Raw genomic sequence first — 22,026 nt, 5'->3', positions numbered from 1 at the left:
GGGAAAGCCCACGGTGGTAGTGGTTAGCATGTTGGCCACACAGTCAGTCTGGAGATCAGGAAGACTTGGGTTCGAATCTCCGATGGGTACTGAGCTCTACAGTCTATCTGGCAACCACAAACATGGGCGCTGTAAGTTCCAACGTTGTGTTTTTATTCAGCAACTAGGCTAACCTATCATGATGTTGCGGTTGTAATGTTAGCTGCTAACAGTTAGCACAATTAGCATTGTAGCACAGATGGCTACGCTCATCATCAAATTTGACATATTAACACTTATACATTTAAAAAATAAAACAAAACACTGGGGCAACAACTTTCGTTTTTGATGTCATAGTTGAATGAAATATTAACCGCTGTATCTCGTTGTGACCACTAGATGGCGGTGTTATGCGGTGTTTCCTGTTTATATAAAAAAAAAAATTAACGCAGTTGATTGATGCCTCAGAGTGTTTGTTCCTCCATCAAATAAAGTCAGATAAGAAGACTAACAGGCTCAGCACTCACGCAAGGACTCTAATGACATTTACATCTGCTAACATTAATTATTAATACTTCTTATTGCATTTTATTTCTGGCGCTCGCTTGAGCATATCTAGCATATTCCCTGGGTTTATAGATGGATAATATCATCAGGGAATGCTCTTTTTTTTTTTTACATTTTTTTCCCCCTCGGGAACCTCGTAGGCTCTAAATAAAAGGTGATGTCTTCTCCAAATGAGTTAAACAGTGAAACAGCAGCACTTTCATGGCTGATTTTAAGCTGAAATCCTGGACATAACCTGGTCCCGACCAGGCTAAGTTACCACGGTGATAGAGCTGCTTTAAAAGAGAGCCACCTTCGCTGAACACGCCAGTCCGTCTTTCCACTCAACACAGCTCGCTAACCCACTAAACTCGCTTCGCAGAATACCTGCCAAGTTTTGCCACGGCACGGGTGCTGGGTGTTCCACCTCTGCCGCCCTGGTCTCCTTGGGGTGGGGGGGCGGCTCCGTCCCTGGGCAGGAGGGCGGTCCCGTGGGGTGGCAGAAGAAAAACATTGAAATTGTTCATTCATTTTTTTATGCATTCCAAATTCTACAATTCATTTCCAATGTATTTGTATTACTCTGGAATAGGAATCAAATTCAGGTTTGTGTCAAATAGTGCAAAATTAGTTTCGTACAATTTCAGGTAAAAACAAAGTCAGGTGGATTGGCCCCGCCCCCTTAACATATGACTAACATATCACCAGAATAACATAAAACCAGTTCATCCTTTTGCTGTGAGTTCTCCATTACAGACTCCCGCAGCGGCTGAGGGATAAAATTTAAATGGAGCACACAAACAAAGTGTTTGCATGCGAGCGTGGTTGTCATCATTCCCTGTGCACAATGAGTGTAAACGTCGCAGGCGTGGTGGTGATGGCGCTCTTCTACCTGCTGGTGCGGACCACTGGCAGGTCAGATGGTGGTCACGCTGCTGGGAAACAGGGGGATACACCTGGTGGTGGGAGTCTTCACCATGACAGGTAAGACACGAGCTTCTCGTGGTTGATGGCAAAGTTTGGACATCAAAAAGAGCTTGCCAATAACATGAATGCATACGCTGCATTTTCCAGCTACGTTCATTGGAGGAGGCTTCAATGTAGGACTGAGTGAGATCATTTACTCTCCAGACTTTGGACTGGCCTGGGCTGTCATGCCAGTTACAGTCAAGTTGTCTTTACTGATAGGTAAGATCTTTTCCTGACTGAATGTTAGCTTTGTTCCCCATCCAGCGCATGCTTTGTGTATTTATCAAAGCCTGCTTGTGTATACTGTATGTATAGGCCAAGGGTCGGCAACCTTTGCTATCAAAATAGTCATTTTACCCCCTCGCTCACGTAAAATAGTCTGGAGCCGCAAAACATCAGATTCAAACAACATTTTATAAACTTTCAAAAGTTTGAATCTGAATTTGACCAGCAGAATACAACAAATAGCAGTGCAGTGTGCATGTGTAACGGATGCCAAGTAGCAGGATTATGATAGTATCATCTTAGTTAGACCTCACTACCCCACACCTGGAGAAATGTGCAGCACAGTCATTTGGCAGCCTATTTTTTTAGCTGGCTGGATATGGCGACCAACAGCCGTGGTGAGCAACGCGTTCGCATCCAAAGCGAATTACGAGTCTGCTCCGGTGCCTTCTCCCGGCTGGGCATGCGTGGAACACCTCACCAGGGAGGTGTCCGGGAGGCATCCGGACTAGATGCTCAAGCCACCTCAACTGGCTCCTCTCAATGTGAAGGAGCAGCGGCCCTACGCTGAGTTCCTCCCGGATGTCTGAGCTCCTCCACCCTATCTGCGCCGATTCGCCTATCGACCTCACGCTCCAACCTTCCCTCACTCGTGAACAAGACCCCGAGATACTTGAACTCCTCCACCTGGGGCAGGACCTCATTCCCAACCCGGAGGGGGAAGTCCACCCTTTTCTGACTGAGAACCACGGCCTCGGATTTGGAGGTGCTGAGTCTCATCTAAGAAGCGTCACATGCAAACCACCCCAGTAAACACTGAAGGTCACAGCCCAATGAGGCCATCAGGACCACATCGTCTGCAAATAGCAGAGATGAGATCCTAAGGCCACCGAACTGGACTCCCTCGATGCCGTGGCTGCACCTAGAAATTCTGTCCATGAAAATTATGAACAGAATCGGTGACAAAGGGCAGCCTTGGCGGAGGCCAACGTTCAATGGAAACAGGCTGGACTTACTACTGGCAATGTGAACCAGGCTCCTGCTCCGGTTGTACAAGGACCGAATGGCACGTGGTAGAGCGACACCAATCCCGTACTCCCGGAGCCCCTCTCACAGGACACCGCGAGGGACACGGTCGAAAGCCTCTTCCAAGTCCTCAAAGCACATGTAGACCGGTTGGGCAAACTCCCAACTACCCTCCAGTACCCTTGCAAGGGTGTAGAGCTGGTCCAGTGTTCCTCGAACAGGACAAAAACCACAGTGCACCTCCTGTAGCCGAGGTTCGACTAACGGTCGTACTCTTCTCTCCAGCACCCTGGAATAGACTTTCCCAGGGCGGCTGAGGAGTGTGATCCCCCTATAGTTGGAACACACACTCCGGTCACCCTTCTTGAAAAGGGAGACCAATCCAGAGGTACTGTTCCCGACTTCTACGCAATGTTGAAGAGACGTGTCAGCCAAGACAGTCCCTCAACATCCAGAGCCTTGAGGAATTCAGAGCGAAACTCATCCAACCTAGGAGCTTTGCCACTGGGGAGCGTTTTGACTACCCCAGATACCTCAGCCACGGTGATAGAACTGTCCGTGTTCGTGTCCGCTGACTCTGCTTCCTCTATGGAAGAAGAAGAAGGGCCTCAAAGTATTCCTTCCACCGTCCAACTATATCCTCAGTCGAGGTCAGTAGGCACCCCTCCCCACTGTAACAGTGACTTACCCCCCCTCATTTGGTCCCATGAGTCCCAGTTCTGGTCGGATTTCCCTGACGAGGAACGTAGTTCTGCATAGTTGCTGGGTTATTTAAGTAAAGAGTTTGGCTTCTTAAAACAATGTGCGTTCAAAAGAGTAACACATTTGCATCATAAAAATGCCTCCTCAATAAAATCAGACCTCACAAATCTCTCTGCGTTATATTTGTGTCCTCGCGCACTGTCGCCTCTCCATTCTGCTGTATGCGATGAAGACGCTCACATCTTCTTCCACTAAACAAGGTGGCTGCGGCGCTCGGTCACGGACGAAGATGAGAGCATCTTCATCACATGTCACATGTGGTGGCTGTGTGCAAGGCAAATATACTGTATGTACAGGTATATGCAGTCGGGTGTTGTTTTAGGTTTTAGGAAACCTGGGCAGTCAAGATTACCACCAGAGAATCCTGTCAGCCTCTTCATCAGCCACAGCCAGGATCGTCAGCGCCCATCATCATCATCTTTTCCATCCCATCCGTGCTGATCGGAGCAGTGGCATTATCCACAGGTACAGAGGAGAGGTACATTGGTGAATGTTTTGAGTGTTCAAACCTTACATCTGGTAACAGACTGGAACCAGACGGGATACGGATCGCCTTCCCCATGTGAGTGCGGAGAGGCCAGTCAGATCCTGCCCATTGCTTTGCAGCACCTCACCCCAAATTACGTGTCCATTGTTGGTATTGCTGCAATTGCTGCTGCTGTGATGTATTCAATCGACTCACTTATTTTGGCAGCCATCTCCATCTTTGTGACCAACGTTTATAAGAGCATCCTAAGGACTACAGTAAGAGATTTGAATGCTACTCATTCCTGAGGGTGAGCAAGGTCACATGGGTTCCATTTCCCATGTCTTCCATCCCTCCAGGCGTCAGAGAGGGAATTAAAGTGGGTGGTCCGCATCACCGTGTTGGTGGTGGGCTTGACTGGCGCACCCCTCACCTCCCTTGAAGGCAGCATCATGTCATTCTGGATACTAGGCGCTAGCATATCCTACATCTTTATGTTCCCTCAACTCATTTGTACCATCTTCTTTGACATTTCCAATGGATACGGTGCCATCACGGGCCTCTTCACCACTCTGGTGTTGAGATTTCTGAGCGGTGAGCCCTCTCTGGGGTTGCCAGTCATACTCCACTTCCCAGGGTGCACTCTTGAAAAGGGCACGTATGTGCATTACGCACCTGTTAGCACTATATTTATGCTGTGCATGCATATAGTGAGGTGAAAAGTAAGGTGAAAAGCCGACAGATTCCCATGGTAATCAGCAATGCTACTGAAAAAGACAAGGGCAAGATACCTGGAGCTGAGAGTTAACATGAAATGGTAATAATGGTTGGTAATAATGAAATCAATCCACTTAGTTAAGCAATGTATTGAATGCCATGTATTGTTTATATGTTACTAATACAGTCATATACACTGTAGATGCCAATGGGGGAATGGTTTGCTTTTGATTTATGGGGAAAAATAACTATTTAATATATAATAATAATACAGTCCAATATTACATAAAAGGTATATTGTATTTAACTGTACTGTTCACAACGCCGTTCTGGCAACTTCAGGTTTGGCCTTTAGGTGGCAGTAAGAGGCGCGGTCCTCAGGTTTGTGACCGAGTGTTGAAAAAACGAAGGAGATTGTGTAAAGAAGCGGTGTTTAAATAAAAGATCTGTCACACACCTGTAAAAACCGGCCACTCTCCTTTCATTTCAGGTGAGCCCTTTAATGGCAGCGTAAACGTAACCTTTCATTATAACCAATCTTGTACTACTCGTCTGAACACTTCTAAACGCGCCTGCTAGCATGCGTGAAGAGGTGCGCTCGCCAACTAGCATGATTAGCTTAGCTGCTATTGTAGCATTCTGCAAGAGAGCTACTTACCCTCAAGTCATGTCAAATATTATGGCCAAAACATAAACGCATTCTTTTCTATAGAGGATTTTAAACAACAGAGCGGCCCTGAAATACAGATTATTATTTACTAGCGTAAACACACTGCTTGTGTTTTGAATTATGACTGTGTTTATGACTATATTATCCATTTGACGAGTTAAATGTTATAGAGTAGAGCCTGTTATTGACAGAGATGGACGATTCTTAGCTTTCTGAAAAGTTGGCTCCCAGAATAATTCAGTTGAAAAATCTGAAAAGTGACACAGCTTGAACCTTGTCCTTGTTATGTGAGTATACAATATAATATAAATGTAAAGAATTGAAAGACAACAACAGCAACGATGGATATATTAAATAGTCACACGGTAACAATTTACATCCACTTCCATCATTCAATGTGTTGTTTTTATTTCAGCATAGAATCCACATTTCAGAAATGCAGGCAGATGGAGGAGAGGAGAGCCCCAACCTGCAGGGGGCAGCAGCAGCTTCTTCCCCTTCAGTAAAGCCTGTTTGGGCTTTGCTGGAAGAAGCAGGCCAAATGAAGATGGAGGGGAACGCTTTCTACCGGGAAAAGAAGATCCGTGCGGCTGTCGGCCATTATCACCGCGCTCTGTTGGTTCTTCGAAGCCTGGACTCCGAGGTGACATCGGCGTTGCAAGGATTTGGACCTGAGAGGCCAGCTCTCACGGCGGAGCAAGAGACATTGCTCAGAAACACACAAGTGGACTGCTACAACAACTTAGCTGGTACACTATTTAAGTTGGAGGAGGGCAAGTACAATGGCTAGCAAGACTAGAGATGGTTCATGTGGACGTCCCAAAATGTTTACTATGTATGGACAGGCACTTTTTGTCTTTTTCAGCCTGTTTGCTGCAGAGGGAGAGTGTCAACTATGCACGCGTCCAAGAGTACAGCTTGCGGGTGTTAGAGAGGCGACCGGATGATGCAAAAGCGCTGTACAGGGCCGGCGTGGCCACTCTGGAGCTGGGAGACGCGCAAAGAGCCAAGCAGTACCTGACACAGGCCTGCAAGGTGCAGCCTAATGGTAAATAGCGAGTACCATTGCCAATTTCTGCAAGGGTGTTCCAAAAAGAAGCCATAATGAATTATCACAGTCCAAGTGCAGTGGGTCCAAGTGGGGTACTGACTCCCCATTTCATGGAGCCGCTGTGAAAAAAAGTTTTGTGTGTGGCAGTTGGTACCTAATTTCCAATGCCCATTACAGTATGATTAAAAATCTGTAGGATTATTGGCCTTTGCTCCACAGAATGCTACTTGGGTTCTTGTTTTTCTTCTTCAGGGCTCCCCCTGCTGGTGTGAAGGGTAAATGACGTGTGGTCAATGACAGCTGAACACAAATGCCCAGTCAAGTCAGCTTTTGAACTGAATAACATTCCCACCAACAGAAAATTTTTGCACCCAGGCTGCCATGGTAACAGCCACTCTTGACGGTCTTTCAGCATCCTCTTTTTCTGTTGCAGATGCCAACGTCAGGAGATATCTGCAGAGGGTGGAGGAGAACCTCAGCCGTGCGTTACTCCAGGAGAAGGCCATGTACAGAGGCATGTTTGCCTCCAGCACAAACAGCAGCTCTGCAGATGCAGAAAGGGACTTGGCTCAAGTTCAGGAGCTTTCAGACAAACTGAAGAACCCTATGGAATGAAAACCCCAATGCTCTGATGTCACCTTGTCTTATGTGTTGCTGAGGTGAGAGAGGGACACCAGTAATCGTGCGTTTAAAGTGACAAAAATCAGTAAAGTTTCTGATAGTAGAGACCTACAAGTGTGTTCCCTAGCAACAGGGAGAACTTGGGTTTAGCTTAGAAGATCAGACGCGTTCACAGAGCTGCCTGGGAAACCTAAAAAGAGACTTCACACACCATGCTAGCTCGAATTTGTGCATTTTTAACCCAACTACTTTTTACAACAATAAATTCTGCTCAAGCCAACGCTGCTGTCAAAAAATGTCAGTCAAGCTGGTGTGTGTATTTATGACACAATGTTTGTTTCGTTACAGCTTTATTAATTATGAGCCATCAGAAGCTGCATTTAGTTCACACTCAACATTTCTTTCAAAATCCTGAGCATATGCTAGATAAAAAGTTTGGTTTTGGTCAACATTTGGCCAGTATGATTGTACTTCAGAGGCATGATTGCCAATAATTAAAGAAGAATATCACATCCTAACAGTAACTGATCACTGGTCACAGAGCAGCATGCATAACACATATACCTGTACAGTACATTCATACTCAGGAGGTACAGCAGTCAAGTCGTCGCTAACCAACGCCATTATGTTCACTGCATTTTCACTATTACTGTATCTACTATTGCCTAGGTTAGTGCTCCACAACACTTTACAGAAATGTACACAAGATGTTGATTTGGGTCTTTGCATCTTCAGACCCTGATAGTTCACATTCTTCTCTCTGTGGACTTTTAACAGAGATCCCTGGCTGCATCACTTTATTAAACAAGATTCAGTGCAGTCATTAAGTTCCCGACCCGTTTTGAAGCAATACATTTTATGGATTAATGTGCCTGAGAGGAACGTCCATCTGCAGAGTGGTTGATGGGAGAACCTGTATTCAATGTCTCTTGTCCAAAAGCAATACTCTTATTACATTTAAATTGAATTTCAACACATGACAGCTGAACAAATGTCACTTAGATGGTTTCTGTTTGAGGCTTAAGGACCTCATGGACCCAAAGACTCGTCTCCCCAAGTCCCTCAAGGACCGAGAACGTTGGAGGGGCAGCCTGGGAGGTGGGGATGGAGAAAAGGAGGGAGAGGAAAGAGGAGACATGGAGTGACAGCTGCTCTCCAGGCTCTGAGAGCAGGAAAGGTTAAAAAGGCTGGCGGTGGACAAGAGGTGCTTGTCCTCCTTTGCTCTCAGGAGTCTGCCGCCTTCGTCTCTGCCTGCACTCATAGCACTTTGCCCCACGTCGAAGGAGGAGACCCAGTTTGCCTGCCGAGTGGGCTCGTCGTGGTTGTGAGGCACCAGCAAGCCCTGGGACTCGCTCCTGAACAGAGCCCTCCTGGACAACCTGACGCTGGAGCTCCGTCTCTCCCCACACTCTTTACCCCTCTTCTTGGAGAAGATAGGTGAGCTCTCTACTTTTGATGCCACCTTCACCCTTCTCTGTTCTCCCCTCCAGCTCCCGCCAATGTTCCTTGTCCAACCGTAGCCATACTCTGCCCTGTCCATCTCCTCCCTTTCCATCAATGTGTCTTTGCCCCAGAAACGCCCCTCAAAGGCTTTCCTAAGTTTGCTGGACGTCTTTCTGCACAATCGGGTCTCCTCATCCTCACCCCAAGCGGCGCCATAATCCTCCCTCTTGGCATAGCTGCTCACGGTTGCTGCCCTTATCAGCTTGTGAGACGCATGCTTGCCTCTGTAGAGCCCGTCCCCCTCCGCCCTATTCCAGCCCCCATCAACCCCGCTTCCTCCCCCGCTGTGTCGAAGGGATCCACCCCTGGGATGGACACCGACGTATTCCACAGGCGACGTCCTGGTCGTCGCACGGGGCAGTGAACTCTGGAAAGGGGCGTCTCTTCGGAATACAGAGAGAGGGGCAGCTCCCATCGGGGAGGGTTGGAGAGGATGTGGGGGAGAGTGGGCTCTCTGCGGTGGGCGCGAGGCAGGGGAGGATGCCGTGGAGGAGGGGAGGTCAGACGGGAAGGGGTTCTGCTGGTAGTGGCTGTGTGAGAAGTAGTGTGGAGTGGTAGCATGGTAAGGGTGGATGGGGCTGCTCGAGTGCGAGAGGGGAGGGGTGACACTGGACTGGGACTGTGGAGAATGGGTGACGCTGAGAGACAGCTGGATTGGTCTTTGAGGGTTCAGCTCAGTCAGTCGTATATAGTCGTGTGGTTTCTCCATGTGGGATGTCAGGTGACCTTTACTGTGCTTCTTCATCTCATTGGCTGCATCAGCCTGGAAGCAGTCGATGTCCAGCTCCACACCTTGCTCCATCAGCCCAACCACCACAGCCCTAGACAGGCCAGAGATACGGGAGATCTCCTCCACCATTGGGGACTCCTCAGGCATCTTGGGACCGGAGCTGGACTCCTGCATCAAGCTGCTACGCTGAGACACCGGCGCAGAACCAGAAAAGGTTCCAGCCTCAGATGGCGGCCCGGCACTCCAATCCAGTGAACGAGAGAAGGCTGCCGGGCTGAGTCCAGAAGTGGCTCCTGCAGCTGAAGTGACCTCTAGAGAACTACGGTGGCTCAGGGAGGTGGGACAGGTGGAAATGCGAGGCCGAGCTCTGAGTGCTGGCCCGGGTGTGGAAGAGGCTTGTGTTGGAACTGAAGGAGCTGAATCACCTCCCAGGTTGACATGTTTGGGTTTCTCCACAACTCCCCTGTTGGAGTTCAAACCAGGAGCAAGGTTCAAGTTTAGATTCAGATGCAAGTTGATGTTCAGATCCTCTCCAGTCGCGGAGGGAAGGCTACCCAGGTTGATTGAGTTCCTGGTGGCTTTTTTCCCAGTAGCGCTGAGGCTGACTCTAGCCGAGTTACCCAGGAGTGATTTGCAAGGTGTTAGATTGGACGGTGTACTGCGGCTCTCAAAGGCAGACAAGGACTGAGTGGAACCGTGACTTTTACCAGGCGTGCATTGGCCTCTGTGCGTGACTGAACATGGGGTAGCAATTGAACCGAAATCGGGGATGGAGAGGTTTATCCGATGGTGGTACTGGTGAGCTAGCCGAGAGATGTACTGCTCCAGCTGGGTCAGAGAGGCCTGGGCTATGGGATTCGGGCGCTGGACATGCAGACTTATGGACTCTGTTAGTTCATCCGGCTGGTTTCCTTCAGGGTTTGGAGAAAGCGGTCGCTCCTGAGTCTGTGAGGTGAAGAGGGGACTCTGGAGGGCGACGGCATGCAACGGACTGGGGTATGGATACACCTCTTTTGTCCTACGGGACACCAGGTCTTCGCAGTAGCACGGGTCCAACTGGGGTGTTTGCGCATGGGAGGAGAGGGCGGCACGGTCGAGATTTAGGAGAGAAGAAATCAAAGAGTGGTTGAGGCCTGAGCAAAGGTTGTTCAAAAAGCTGAGACCAGACACCTCGTTGCCGCTTGAAACTGTAAGACATAAGGAAGGAGGACTGTTTTATAGACGGAACTTTCAATGAAGTGGTGGTTTATATCATCTCACCTGAAACTGGCGACTCCTCTGTTGGCTCAGATTCCTTGTGTGACTGGTGGAGTACAGGCTGCTGCAACGCACAGTCTGACCACAAAATGTCAGCGTTGTCTGCTGACGTGGGGACCTGCTCCCAAAGCTTTATGGGTCTGACCGTGTGGGCAGCCTCACTGGACACGGAGTAGCAGGAGTCGGACAGGGAGCTGCCACTCACAGAATAAAACCCTTAAACGCAAGACATGCAGATTAAGTGTGCATATTCTAAAGACACAGGGAAGTTAACAGGTCGAGGAACTGGATCCACTTGAAGTTATTGTGACGCCTCCGAATTTAAATGATGTCATTCGGTTATTTTAAATATTTCCACTCCACAGCGAAATAACGGCAAAAGAGGTGTGAATAAGTGCAGCTCTTAAGAGGAATGTGTGAGTTGGGTGTAGGTAGTAACTGAGTTTGGCAAGAAAAGCTGAGTGAGTCAGCGCAAAGTCACACAAAGTGCAAGTAAACAAAAGTAAAAAAGAGCAAGGTTAATGTTTAGGAGGGATTCTCTTAACTCAAGACTGGCACAATATTAACACACTATTTTGTAAGCGTGCGTGCGTGTTTTTTTTTGTTTTTTTTTTCGTACCTGAGCTAGGTCTGGAGTCACTGTCCAGGTGGACCACACCACCCGGGTCGGGTGTCGGGGGTGACAGCAGGTCCGAGGGGGCGTCCCAGGATAAAGTGGACCAGCGGGAGTTAATTCCCCCTCCTAGTGAAGTATGTACCGTCCCGTCGCCGGGGTTACTGCCAGAGTTGTTGGGGTTACTCTGACAGGGCATTGTATCTGAGGGGGAGGGGTCCTGTGGGAAAACAAAGCACAAGACATGTGTGGGGCAAGTTTTATTTATTTATTTATTTTTTACTACTTTTGTGTAATTGTAAAATAGCACTACAACACTCGGTGAAAAGACTAGTCGATAGAGATGTATGACATCATTTACCACAAAACAGGCCCTGATGATGTCATGCCCCTCCACCCCCTTTTGCGCTCCCCACAGAAGACTGACACTCCATCAAGTTAGCTTCCATTTTCTAGATTAGTGAAGGCTTGATGGCGTAACCCCCCCCTCCACCCACACACACAGCATGAAACCCACCACCCTTCAATTATCCTCCAAATCCCCCCTACCCGTCCTGCACCAGGACTGCAGCATTACACAAGAGAAAGCCTGTGAGCACCACTGATCAATCCTGCATGTTACTGAGGAAACAATACAGGTAGTGAGTCACTGCTGGGCTGACGGGGGCGGGTGTGGGGTGCAGGGATTGAGGTGAGGAGATAATGGGAGAAGGCAGATGACGTAACAAAGGCCGGCTGGCAGAGGGGAAGGAACGAAGGAAGGAGGGAGGGGGGATAAAGAGGACTTTGGACTGCTGTCCATCTCCACGTCACTTCTTGCCCTCAAGAAGTCGTGGCTGATTCAAAAAAAAAAAAAAAAAAAAAAAAAAAGAGGGACAAAAAAAGACTGACTCACTGAGTGATTAAAGGTGGTGCAGCAGAGAGGGGAGGGCAAGCGGTTGCCGGGCGAGGGAGAAGGGCATCTTTAAAAGGACCCCCACCACCTCTGCCACCATCCCCTTGTCAAATAACAACCCCCCGGACTTCTATAATATCCTCCCTGCCAGCACAGCTTGCTAACTCTCTCGCTTCTCCTCCCACACAGAAGCGAGTCTTTAACTCAGCCTGCACTTTCCCCTCTTATTCTATTTAAAGGTTCAATACAACATGCACAAATATGTCTGTGCTCCATGCACATTATGGGATATCATGTTGCACACATGATCAAATCTTAGGCGGATAAGTGGAGGTGGGGGTGTGGGGGAGCAATGTAATGTGATATTCTTTCATGTGAGCAGGGAGCCTCTGGAACAATGTGGACCAACGCATACATCTGCAGACCAAACATTTGTAGGATGTGTTTTGTTGAGCAGTGTTATTTAGTTTTCATGCATTATTAATTTTGAATGTTAAACACAAGCCCACGCCGCCTGTGCATTGCTTAAACATCTAATCAGGTGGATGAAGCTCATGGCAATTTGGACTATTTCTTTGTGTGTGCGTGCATGCGTGTGCGCGCGCGCACGTGCATGTGTTTCAGATCCGGAGGCAACGAGCAGGGACAATGGCTGTCTCACTCCACAGCCTAAAGGCTCCAAGTAAGCTGATGCTTCCCAACACTACGGGCCTGTCCATTAGGGAAAGTTTTCCAGTCGAAACGGAAAAGTATTTGACCGTTTCAGCATTTCATCCACACGGCAATGACGTTCTGAGTGCCCTAACGCCGCCTTATCGTTGTCGTGTGGACAAGCAAACCACTACTTTCAAAGACCGATGACGTCGCCATTATGTGACCGCTGGTGGACCGCAGTCAAAAAGCCAACATATCGGAATACTTCCACTGGCGTGACTCCCAGTCGACAAAATATTGATTTTTTTTTGTCTTCTAGTCCAAAGTGACCCAAGGAAGACGACCAACCTTATGCACATGCATTCTTTCTCTTCTGCAGTTTTGGTGTGTCCCGTGGTTCTGTCTATGCGTGTGTTTACAGTGGCACATGCAGATGTGCCTTTGTGTTTGCATTGTTTTCAGCCAGTGATCTGTTCCGTGTGGATGTGACTGTTTACTATCTGTCACTGTGTGGACGCAATTTCTTTTTCAACCCACCAAAAATAAAACCCAGGAGCATTCCTGTGTGAACAGGCCCTAAACATATATAATCCTCCATCTTGGCATTCAAATTCATTCGTTCATTCCGCAGAGCATAAAAATACATTTCATTAATTTGACTTGTTGCAAAATATAGCTCTAGCTGGTGATGCTGCTTTTCATCTCTATGGAAGTACGGCAGTGACAAGCACCTTCCAGCTCACGCACGCCCCCATCCCTTCAGGATGAGGAGAGCACTGCAACCACCTCCCATATGACATTTCTCTGTATTTTATTGACAGATTAGCAAGAATAATGTTGTCACAATTACATTAAAGCAGTGCTCGTCAAATAGTGGGGCGGGCTCCCCTGGGTGGGCACAGTGAACTGTCGGGGTGTGGGTGGGGAGTTGAGAGGCAGGGAGGACTTTCAACGTTAGTGCAGACCTGCCAACATATGAATGTGTCGTACTAAGCATGCAGTTTGACTCTTGAATACGCTTGTATGCTTCACTGCTCTCCATTTTGTTGCATTTCGCTGGTTTGAGTTTCGAGATCAGTCTGTACACACAGATAAAGGGCACGAAAAAATGTCTGTCCCACAGCGAGGGCATGACAGAAAATAATTGGGAACCACTGCATTAACGACATTAAACAAGCTGTAGAAAGGCTTGGGGTATATTCAATGTTTCTGCAACATGTTATTGGCGACAGGCTGACAAACGCAAACTGGCAGGCACCATGATCCAACGCTCTGACGGGAGGCAGGGCTTGCACACCAGTCGAGAAGAGATCCTCACGGCAGCCTCATCTTAGGTCTTTGATCAAGAAAATGCGAATTGAGCGATTTTTACTTCAAATGTTAAAATACATTTATAATGCAGTTCAATGGACAAATTAGGTTAATTGCAAATTAGGTTCACCAGTGAACTGGAGACTATCCCAGCATGACTCATATTTACCGAAACAAATGTTCCTTTAACCAAACTTTACAACAGGGGTTGTCCAAAGTGCGGCCTGTGTGCCATGTAAGGCCCGCAGCCCTTTTTTAAAGGGGCTTTGGCAAATTTATTGGTGTAATATTGCATTATTTATAATTCCGTCAGAACATTACGAAGAAGGAAATGGATGGCACAAAAAAAAAGAAAAAGTAGTCATTTTCTGAGAATAAGTTGAAATGCTGAAATGACGCTGAGACGTTCATCCTGTCCCACATTGGATAGGATTTTTTTTGGTGGGGCTCTACGACGGAGTATTAGGGCCACATTGGGGGAAAAGAAAAACCCTGAGATTTTGAAAATGAAGTCATAAATTTACGAGGAAAAAAAGTCGTACATTTACGAGAATAAAGTGGTACTATTACGTGTCAGAGGGAAAATAGAGCATAGCTCTTCAGGAAGGAAGGAAACTTTCCTCTTGCTTCAGGCAAGCTTTTATTTAAAATGTGGCAGCAAACAGGGCAGTTGAGCACAAACAGATAAGCATGTCGAGCTAGCCCTTCCTACTTCCGCCTTCCTTACCCCGCCCCCTCCACATGCCAAAGGTCACATAAGTCCCCCCTTTTCATAGCCCTCTCAGGCAATGCCTGTAACATAAATTTATGAGTTTTTTCTCGAAAATTTACGGCTTTATTCTCAAAATCTCTGATAATTTTAATACTCTGTCGAAACAGTCATTGCCTAAGACAGCTATGAAAGGGGCGACTTATGTGACCTTTGGCCTTGGGCTAAAGTAATTTTACAACTTTTTCAACTTTATTCACAATCTCAGATGGGTTTTTTTTCAGTGTGGCCCTAATAGTCCGTCATACCCCTGCTTTTTAGAACGAGAGTTTTGCTTGCTACTTTAGACCTGCGCTTTGCACGCATGAGATAAAGTATCATGTCAAATTGCATTTCCCCCCCCCCCCCCCCCCCCCCCCCCCCCCCCCCCATCACATTTGACCCCTTTGTGGCCTTAATCTCTTCCTGCAAATTTGTGGATTTGCACCATTAGTGAATAAAAAAAATAAAATAAAAAAACACACACTACAGTATATCCTAACATTACACCTGCATGCTCTAATGAAATCCAATACAAGACTGTCAAGCATAATACTGTGATACGGGCAATCATTTGACAGTATGTTCATTGTGTTGTACAGTATTCACTGCACCGTTATACTGTAAAGGGTATCTAATATTTTGGAGTGAGCAACATAAACAGCATTGCAGTTGTCCAACCACAATAACAACAACAACAATAATAATAATAATAATAATAATAATAATAATAATATACTGTTAGAATTTGTAAAGGCAAAATGTGCTTTGTATTGGATCTCATTAGATTGCGCCAGTACCTAACAAAGTGGCAAGTGAGTGTATATTTGAAAAGTCATTATATAACGCCAAAGCATTGAGTCATTCAGTGTAATGGATGGATGGAATGTGTTCCTGGAGACTGTGCGTGTATGTTGTGTGTTCCAGATACATGGTTGCTGTTTACGTGGGCGTACGAGCTGGCGGACAGACGCCAGCCCAGGCTGAGGGCAGGGCAAACCACGACCTTCCTGGCCACAACGGCAGCTACCTTCTGAGGCGAGAATGAGTAATAATGCAAGGCCTCTACACGGAACTTTGCAGCGTCACATGGGGGCGAGGGGACAAGGACTGAGATGTTAGTGAGTGGGCGGTGTGGAAGGCAGCACTTCCAGCATGATGCCCTCACTTTGATCAAACCCTTTCTGTCCTAACACTGATTTGATATCACATCCATACAGTATGTATTTCTATTAAAACAACATAAGTCAGGCACACATTCATGAATAAAACATCAAGTTTGGCTCTTTATGTGGTTAAATTGACAAATCCTACAGTCCACAGCCCCTGAAGGCAACATGAACCTGTCAGCAGAGAATCATTTAAGAATAAAGGGGGATTATTTTGGGCAGGGATTATTTCACTGTCCATTATCTTCTGCATTACTGTCAAATCATGTGACAGCATTTTCTCACTCATGCCAAGTTTCCACTTTTTGACCAGAGCACCTCTCTTGTCTGTCATGCGAAGGTTTTCATTTGTTTTCAATGGCGCGACAAAACATTTCATAATTCATGTTCACAAATAATGCACAGGATCACTATCACTGCAGGCCACAGAGCTCCAGGCAGGACCATGTTGGCCTTCTGAATGATCTGTCAACCTACATTCTCTTCATAACAATGGTCTGTGTACCGGACACAGCATTAGGTACACCTCTAACAAAGCCTCCAATAATGCCCACTGTTCATCAACACGGCCAGTATTCGCTGAATAACGTGTGGCGTAGAACTGCACCACACCTCTCCTGGCGCTGAAGGAGGTAACCAAAACATTAGAAACACCTGTCGATGTGATGCAGTGCAGGTCTACACCACTGCAGATGGAATCAACGATAGCATCTTTCGGTGTACCTAATGAAGTGACCTTTACATTTCCAAACTGTAGCAGATCCTCTTGGATCACCTTGAAGCAGACTATAAGTGGTTCCCTCAGTGACGTTTATTGATGTGACGTCATGTATCAATCCATTATTTAATCATCTCGTCACGTCGAGTATACAGAGACGCCGGCTGACCTGTTGCCTTCGGGGTGTCGCAGCGTTCTGCTCTGCGTCCTCAGGGCTGCTTCCCGTGGTTCCGCTCTCGTCCGCCACCCCCAGCTCTGGCTCCGGCTCCGGCTCCGGCTCCGGCTCGGCGGCGATAGTGGTGTCGGCGGCTCTATCCACCAGAGCTGCGTCCACCATCTCCAGCTGTTTGCACCGGAGCAGCTCTAGCTCCAACACCCCGGCCAGCGTCGCCTTGAGGCGCTCCCCGATGCGGACGCGCTCGCTTCCCGACCATAGAGAGTTGACGCAGCAGCGATGACCGGCCATCCTCGCTCTCAGCCGGGGGCAGACGCACCGCGGACCTACGCTCAGTTTCAGCGAGCAAAGAGCGACGGCAGTCCGGCTAGCTGGAAAGACGTCCGGGCGAGGGACTGCAGCATAGCAGCCGCTTAACTGAACACCGTCTCTCGCCGAATAGACGATGTGACCGGTTCCGATGTAAGCAGCCGGTCCATCTGCGAGGCACTGTTTGTATTAACCCGCAAGTGACGTCGTGTTGTCTGTCATTTGCGTGTGTGATGAGAGCTGGTCGCCATGGTGCCACGCAAGCTGCAGCGTTCCAAATGAGACAATGCAACACGCGCACAACGTGGGAGCGGGCAGCGGCGGAGGGGGCGGAGCAAATGCGCCTCCACCGCACTGCTATTGGCTACCAACTTTTCAAATCGACGCAAAAAAAAAAAAAAGACGTCCAACTTTGAGCGTGCAGTCCAGCCCCAGGATAGCCCCCCTCAACATTCCATGGGAGTTCCCATAGAGATAGTGTGTCGGAACAAGTGACCTCATCACAGGGGTCTGTTTTTATGTTGCCACGGTCCTTTTGTGTGTGGAGGTGAAGTTTCTAGCGGACACGATTTGATGTGACATCCATTGTGAACATGGAGACACACTGGCTAAAGGGACAACATCCTGTTGCAATGTATTATTATATTTGTTTAAAAGATATATATATATATATATATATATATATATATTTAATTTCTCATATATTTTTTCAAAAATACTGAGAGCCATGAAATATCTGTCTTCTGCCATTTTTATGCAAGTTAGGTTTTTTCTGTCGTTAGAAAATCAAAGTAGTTTGCAGTATTTTGTGCCAACTGAATAATTCTTCAATCCATCACCTTCTCCAGTGTTTTGATTAGAAAAACAGGAGATTTTATTCTTAAACAAAAATAATTTCTTAAGTTCTACCTTTTAAAAACACGAACCACAATCTGATCGTTGTGTGAAAATTGGCAATACCGCCGTTCAAGCAGCAGATGGGGATCTTCTACATCAAATGAACGCGTCAGACCTTCCAGGTGTTTCGTTAGTAATGAACAGCAAAACACTAAATTCTCTCGCCAGCAAGAGCCGCTTTCTGAAATCACCATTTTGGGGGAGTGAAATCTCTTAAAGGGGCCGTAATGATCAACTCAATATATACAAACATTTCTGACATAAAAATGTATCCACTCAACAGTCGTCAACTCTCCATCCCTGAAAGGTTTGGTTAGGGTTTGGAGTTGAAGAGGGTTTAAGGTTGAGGTATAGTGTTGGGGTTTGGATTTGCACTTAGGGTTTCAGGTTAGAGTGGGTGTCAGGGCTTGGACTTTGGGTTTAGGGGTTATGGTTATGCATGCGATAGGATTTGGGATTAGGATTGGGGTCAGGGTTAGGGTTAGGGCTCTTCGTCGCGTAGCCCTTGAGACAGTGACTTGAAGCCCCCTCCTCCTGCACACTGCAGTGAAGGCTTAGTGTTAGTGGTTAGTGTTCCATGTTTGGGTTTAGGCTTTGGAATTAGCCTTCAGTTCTTCTGTCAAATTTGGCGTATTTGAGAATATCGTTAAAAATAAGTGTCACATGACTGTACGTGAGTTCATCAAAGAATGTAACAATTCTTATGACAATTATGATGCTAGAAGCACGTGTCTTTTGAACCCCTGATACAAGTGACGCGGCAATTGTGATGAATTTGAATACCTCTGTGACAGAAGCATGACACGCATTATCCCACAAGCGTCCTCTACGATCTTCTCGGCCCTTTCAAGTTCAAGATGGCGTAAAGTCCTAAAGAACTTGACAGTTGATAACCAGTTGCAGTTAGTGGTTGGAGAAGAGCCTTAACCTTGATGCTCCTAGCTAAACTGTAGACGATCCACATTCAGAACTAAAGGGGCTCAAGAAGCAGTGGGCTGCGGCTAAAGGCATAGCAGAACTTCCTGTTTTACTGTGCATATGACAATAAAACTCTTGACTCTTGAAAGGCTCCTTCACAAAGAGAGTTAACCATATTTACGATCGGGCAGACAAAATGACAGAATTCGACATTCGAAGGAGGAAAAACACCGTTGAACCCGAAGATTTGTTAAAGTTCTTCCCCGATGTTCAAGTAAAAGAACTGAGAAGACCAGTTGGTCACCGCGAAGGCTTCCCGGCCCCTCGACCAGTAAGAACCGTAGACAAACATCTTGTTTTGTGGGATAGTCCGTTAGGAAAATAGTGGGCGGGACACGCCCACATTTACCGGAAGAGTTAAAAGTCCCCGCCCTCTGATCCGAAACATTCCTGAGGACCGAAAGGCAATTAAACAAGGAACCTCTTTGGAAACAAGCGTATAAAACGCAAGTCCATGAGATGTTGAACGGGGAGCTGCTGCAAGACTCGGTGACGAGACTCTAAAGACCTGGAAAGGCCCAGTTTGGTACGTCAGTCCCATCGTAGCACCGAATCCTCATTCGGTAACAACCCCCGTACGACTCGCGTGGAACGGCAGTCAGATCAGCATGAATGACATCCTTCTCAAACGACCCCATGTTCTAAACCAAATCAGAGGCGTCCCGTTAAGGTTTAGGCTTTGGAATGGGGGTTTAGTATCTGGAGTAGAGTTCAGTGTTTGGGTTTAGGCTTCGGAGTAGGGCTTAGAATTGGACTGAGCGTTTTAGTGTTGGGGATTAGAGGTAAGGTTTGGATTTCGTGTGTGTGTGTTCAAGGTTAAGTTAGGCTTTAGAGTTGTGATGTCAAGATCAGATTTGGGGCATGGAAATGAAGATGCCCTGTCATGAGTTGTGCGACCTCATTCCACTCCTCCTTGCGGTCTCGGTGTCTCCTGCTGCTCATGTGGACGTGAAAGTGCTGCCAAAGTCCCACATGGCTGTGAGAATGCTACGTGAGCTCACCGCTACGTGTGAATCCACCACTGAGGACAGGGCTTGTTTTGCTGGTGTCACCATGCGGACCCCGCCCCGTGCCTGTCCTATAAAGACCCCTCGGACTCTGCCTCTCATCGGGGTTTGCAAACTTCCACCCGAGGGGACGTCAGCGTCAGCCGAGGACCACCGCTGCCACACCTCCAAGCAAACCACCCCAAGCAACAAGCAAGATGGCGCCTTTCGAGAAGTCCATGGAGATGATGCCCTTCAAGCAGAGGAAGTGTTTGGGTGAGACGCGTTTCAACCACTAACACGCTTTAGAGGTAAAAACATGTCCTTTTCCCTCAGAAACAAGAAAGGATGAAGTGTGCAGCATTCGATCCAAATTCCCCAACAAGTTACCTGTGAGTCCTGTCCACCTTCTCCCACCTGACCTTCTTGGAGACACTTTTTGACTGGTGTGTGTTCCTCAAAGGTGATCGTGGAGCGTTACATGCGTGAAAAGTCCCTCCCTCTGCTGGACAAGACCAAGTTTTTGGTTCCCTTTGAGCTCACCTTAGGACAGTTCCTGTGCCTGCTCAGGTACGTCCTGCCGAAACCAAGACCTCCTTTGTCCGTCTGTCTCATTCTCTCTCTGCGCTCGCTCAGGAACAAGATCGACCTGGAGTCCAGCCAGGCTCTCTTCTTGCTGGTGGCCGAGAAGAGCATGTCCTGCATGTCCTCCAGCATGGGGGAGGTCTACTCTCGCTACAGAGACCCCGACGGCTTTCTCTACATCACCTACGCCTCACAGGAAATGTTCGGAGGAAGGCCGCCCTGCTGAGCCGTCAAGCTCAGGAAGTCCGTTTTGGACATTTTGAAACACCGCCTGTCACTCCACTCGGGTCCTGTCTTTTTTTTTTGGACGGGACGAGAGCTGCCCAATGACATGCCAGTGCATCGCATCTTATGGGAGCACAGCAAGGTAATTCTCCTCGGAATTCAGGACAACGTGAAGGAAGAACTTGTTTTTAGCGATCAAACCCACTGAAATGTCCTCATTGTGGCGTCAAAGCCGTGCGCACGCTGCTGGGGACACTGGAGCCTCCACGGCGCACAAAACCGGCTCAGTGTCCCGCTGCGAATCAGTCCTTTTGTAGCACTGATCTCACTTGTCCACCCCTCCTCCAACATGTGAAGACTGTTCAGGCACTGTGACGTCTTTCGGTACGCAAAAACAAATAAACGTCCTTTTAATACGTGGACTTGGTGTGATTATTTTTTTAATGACATTTGATTATTATAAGTGTGCTTTGGGGACTGGAGGGGTCACAGGGTAGTCCTGCAGTGGTAGAAACACTTGCTTTATTATGCTTGGCTTTATTTTATTTCTTATTATACTGATTATTGTTCTATTATGCTTGTTTCTATTATTTATTATACCACTTGACTATATTAATTGTGAAAAAAATCTTAAAGCAAATTCTAAATTGGGACATGGGGTCCATTTGTGCATGTGTGTGAAGTAGACGCCATTTAATGGATGCCTTTTATTTTTTAAGTGTGAGCTCAATATTCATGGAGGATGAATAGAAGTTCATGTAAGTCACTTGATCGAATTTGAAATGTTCAAGTAGTAAATTATATTTAATGTACTTTTTAATGCTGAAGTATTAATTTAAGTTAATGTAAGTTTTTTATTTTAGTTTTTGCTTTCCTTCTGCATTCCATGTAATTAATGCAGACATTGAACTGTAAATTCTATTTTAAATTTAATTTTCAATGTTCAAGTAGTGTTAGTTTAATGCAGAAAATATTGTTGGAATTTTAAATTTCATTTCATTCCTTTCTGGATGCATGTAATTTTTAAAGATAAAATAATGTAAAATAATGTAGAAAAATTGTGTGAACTCAATTTTCATTGTAAGCTATGGTCATGAGCTTTGGTTAGTGACCGAAAGGACAAGATCGCGGGTACAAGCAGCCGAAATGAGTTTTCTCCGTAGGATGGCTGGGCTCTCCCTTAGAGATAAGGTGAAAAGCACTGTCATCCGGGAGAGACTCGGAGTAGAAGCGCTGCTCCT

General features: G+C 47.0%; 3 protein-coding genes and 1 pseudogene across 5 annotated transcripts; 3 read left to right on the top strand and 1 right to left on the bottom strand.

Moving 5' to 3' along the window:
* The first annotated feature begins 1,372 nt into the window (after positions 1 to 1,372).
* LOC129190090 (high-affinity choline transporter 1-like) lies at positions 1,373 to 4,848 on the top strand (annotated as a pseudogene).
* A 142-nt stretch (positions 4,849 to 4,990) lies between these two features.
* Positions 4,991 to 8,934, top strand: ttc9c (tetratricopeptide repeat domain 9C). Of its 3 annotated transcripts, none has more exons than XM_054792724.1 (4): positions 4,991 to 5,180; positions 5,795 to 6,109; positions 6,226 to 6,408; positions 6,845 to 8,934. In XM_054792724.1, exons 2-4 carry the CDS (start codon positions 5,797 to 5,799, stop codon positions 7,024 to 7,026), a joined length of 678 nt encoding a protein of 225 aa, XP_054648699.1. In that variant the 5' UTR covers positions 4,991 to 5,180; positions 5,795 to 5,796; the 3' UTR covers positions 7,027 to 8,934. The 3 variants fall into 3 exon arrangements, with proteins under 3 accessions (XP_054648699.1, XP_054648698.1, XP_054648697.1); XM_054792723.1 differs by having other exon boundaries at positions 4,992 to 5,180; positions 5,781 to 6,109; XM_054792722.1 differs by having other exon boundaries at positions 4,995 to 5,180; positions 5,776 to 6,109.
* si:ch211-168f7.5 (uncharacterized) lies at positions 7,163 to 17,365 on the bottom strand. The gene is made up of 4 exons (XM_054792721.1): positions 16,800 to 17,365; positions 11,142 to 11,355; positions 10,526 to 10,738; positions 7,163 to 10,452 (listed from the first exon to the last, which is right to left on the bottom strand). The coding sequence occupies exons 1-4, from the start codon at positions 17,094 to 17,096 to the stop codon at positions 8,027 to 8,029; spliced, it is 3,150 nt and encodes a 1,049-aa protein (XP_054648696.1). The 5' UTR covers positions 17,097 to 17,365; the 3' UTR covers positions 7,163 to 8,026.
* Positions 17,366 to 19,540: 2,175 nt separating this feature from the next.
* map1lc3cl (microtubule-associated protein 1 light chain 3 gamma, like) lies at positions 19,541 to 21,051 on the top strand. Its single transcript, XM_054792228.1, has 4 exons — positions 19,541 to 20,251; positions 20,312 to 20,367; positions 20,439 to 20,545; positions 20,612 to 21,051. The coding sequence occupies exons 1-4, from the start codon at positions 20,194 to 20,196 to the stop codon at positions 20,784 to 20,786; spliced, it is 396 nt and encodes a 131-aa protein (XP_054648203.1). The 5' UTR covers positions 19,541 to 20,193; the 3' UTR covers positions 20,787 to 21,051.
* Positions 21,052 to 22,026: the final 975 nt, after the last annotated feature.

The sequence above is a fragment of the Dunckerocampus dactyliophorus genome, chromosome 11 (genome assembly GCF_027744805.1).
Source record: "Dunckerocampus dactyliophorus isolate RoL2022-P2 chromosome 11, RoL_Ddac_1.1, whole genome shotgun sequence".
Lineage (NCBI taxonomy): Eukaryota > Metazoa > Chordata > Actinopteri > Syngnathiformes > Syngnathidae > Dunckerocampus > Dunckerocampus dactyliophorus.
The sequence above is the reverse complement of the archived record's forward strand: the minus strand, read 5'-3'. Positions and strand labels throughout refer to the sequence as shown.